General features: G+C 41.5%; 1 protein-coding gene across 1 annotated transcript; it reads right to left on the bottom strand.

Annotated features, from left to right (window-relative positions):
* Nucleotides 1-321: 321 nt before the first annotated feature.
* On the bottom strand, nt 322-1,480 carry LOC126984107 (uncharacterized). The gene is made up of 5 exons (XM_050837496.1): nt 1,322-1,480; nt 1,143-1,229; nt 905-1,066; nt 660-791; nt 322-585 (listed from the first exon to the last, which is right to left on the bottom strand). The coding sequence occupies exons 1-5, from the start codon at nt 1,370-1,372 to the stop codon at nt 475-477; spliced, it is 543 nt and encodes a 180-aa protein (XP_050693453.1). The 5' UTR covers nt 1,373-1,480; the 3' UTR covers nt 322-474.
* Nucleotides 1,481-2,299: the final 819 nt, after the last annotated feature.

The raw sequence follows: 2,299 nt of genomic DNA on the forward strand, positions 1-2,299 counted from the left end.
TCTCTGGTAAATCTGCCGAAAACCAACCAACCAACCAACAAGCACTCACCCCAATCAGGCATATGTCGAAGCGGTGTCATTGCTTACGTCGGTAACTACGGACAATTCATCATACACCCCTGCCGGAGAATTTAATTGCTAAACTCCCTGCCGGAGACCATTTAATTGCTAAACTATAAAGTGTCTGGCACTGCAACACAAGTGTACAGAAGTCTCTTCGGGTTTTAAGAGCACCTTAGAGTTTGAGAAAACTATGGTTTAGTAATCCGAACTCTCTAGCTTATAAAGTACATTTTACAGACAAGGTTATATAAAATTACGTTGACTAGCTCAAACATTTATTTAACAAAAGATTTACGGGATCAAGACTGGGAAGTACGCGCAATTATTAAGCTCAAACATTTATTTAACAAAAGATTTACGGGATCAAGACTGGGAACTACAAGCTCAATTATTAAAGAATTAACTTCGTAGCTATGCATATCCATATTTGCTTAATGTTGTGGTTAAAGTGGAGACTAGCGTATTAGTGGTAACGACAGTCTGCTGCAACACCCTCGTCTCGTATACTGGCACAACAAGAACCTGGAATAAAGAAACAATAAAAATACATGTACAAGCACCTAGGAAGTTATAAGTCACTAGACCAACCTACTTACCGACTGCTGCGTGGCCTCACTGGTCACAGAATAAACGAAATCAGCAGTCTCCGTTGTGGTCGTGAAGGTGGAGAACACAGACGTAAATGTTCGCACTGGGTGGGTTACTACGGTGCGTGTCACCACCTGAACCTGTAAACAGACTAACTAGTCCTTAAATTTCCAACCCTTAACTTAAGCAAGACTTAAAAATGCCTAGCGTTAAATACAGTCAAAGTTCTAAAACTAATAGAATTCGAACAAACCGGCGTAGCAGTGGCAGTGACTACGGAGGTCACCGTGTCGTCATTCAAAGGAGTAAAAGCATAGCTGGTGCCGAGAGAAGTCACAACTACCGTGCTTGTCACCATGTCTTCGTCAACCACCCCAGAAGTTACTACCTGACGCACAGTGTGCGTCCTGGTTACCTGCGGAAATACTACATTTCACACAACGTTCAGCGTCATATTAATAAGCGAGTAAATCAGTGCAATCACTACTCACTGTATCCGTGACTGTCAAGGTCCTGACACCAGGTTGGACGTAGGGGAAGTGAGTTTCATACTTTAGGTCTTGTGAACACACACGGCCCTGAAAGATAATACATTTAAGAAGACATGTTTATTCACTGGCAAATATATATATTCACTACCATTTAAGACATACTTCACACTAACACTTACCCCCAAAAGCGCCGACAGGAGGATAACCACACCCACAACGGATACTTCCATCTGGAAAGATTTAACTGATAATACGAGAGACCCTCAAGCAAAATACCGAAACCATTCCCGTTGTATAGCAACCCACCTCGCCGCGTGACGAAACACCAATAGACAATGCTGCAGGAGTTGCCGTCGACCCTCCTTTATAGGTTCTGTTGGAGAATGTAATCCGGATGTGGCTTCGTTGTTAGTACCGAAGTACTATGATCAGGTGATTTTATAAAAATTGACATCAATAACAGTTTTACTTTGTAAAGTAGTACATAAACTTTAGCGTTCAATGAAGTGACTTGTTTCGGTTTTCGTTCTGGTGGATCACTCAAGACTCATTTGAACACATTTTCATCGTTATGCTGCAAGAGAAAGTTAAAGTGCAATAAATTATCTGGCAATAGCGCAACTATGTGATTATTAGAAACTGCTCCGCCTGGGAATACGAGTAAGAGCTGTCTTTCTAAGTGGCCCTGCACCTTGCTTGTTAGACGAATAAATTTGTTTGTAATAGAAAGGTGTTTTGAGTTAGACGGGTGTCACATAACCCGCAAACGTATTCAATAAAAGATGTGACTGAATCGTCAGGGATACACATAAGCTGAACTCAAACGAACTCTTATTGAGGTTGAAGATATGCAAAACAATCCAGCATCATGTGTGTGTGTGTGTGTGTGTGTGTGTGTGTGTGTGAGAGAGAGAGAGAGAGAGAGAGAGAGAGAGAGAGAGAGAGAGAGAGAGAGAGAGAGAGAGAGAGAGAGAGAGAGAGAGAGTACATGATAAGAATATATTCTTTGAGGTTTATCATCATTCATTCCCTCTCTTTCTCTTTTCTTGTCCCCGTGTTTATCCTCCCTCTCGTATATACTTTCACTTCCACATTCTCCCAGTTATTCTTATGTGTTTGTTTTCCATTTCCTCCGACTCCCTATTTTCTTGCTTTGC

Source organism: Eriocheir sinensis, chromosome 56 (assembly GCF_024679095.1).
Source record: "Eriocheir sinensis breed Jianghai 21 chromosome 56, ASM2467909v1, whole genome shotgun sequence".
NCBI classification, from domain to species: domain Eukaryota; kingdom Metazoa; phylum Arthropoda; class Malacostraca; order Decapoda; family Varunidae; genus Eriocheir; species Eriocheir sinensis.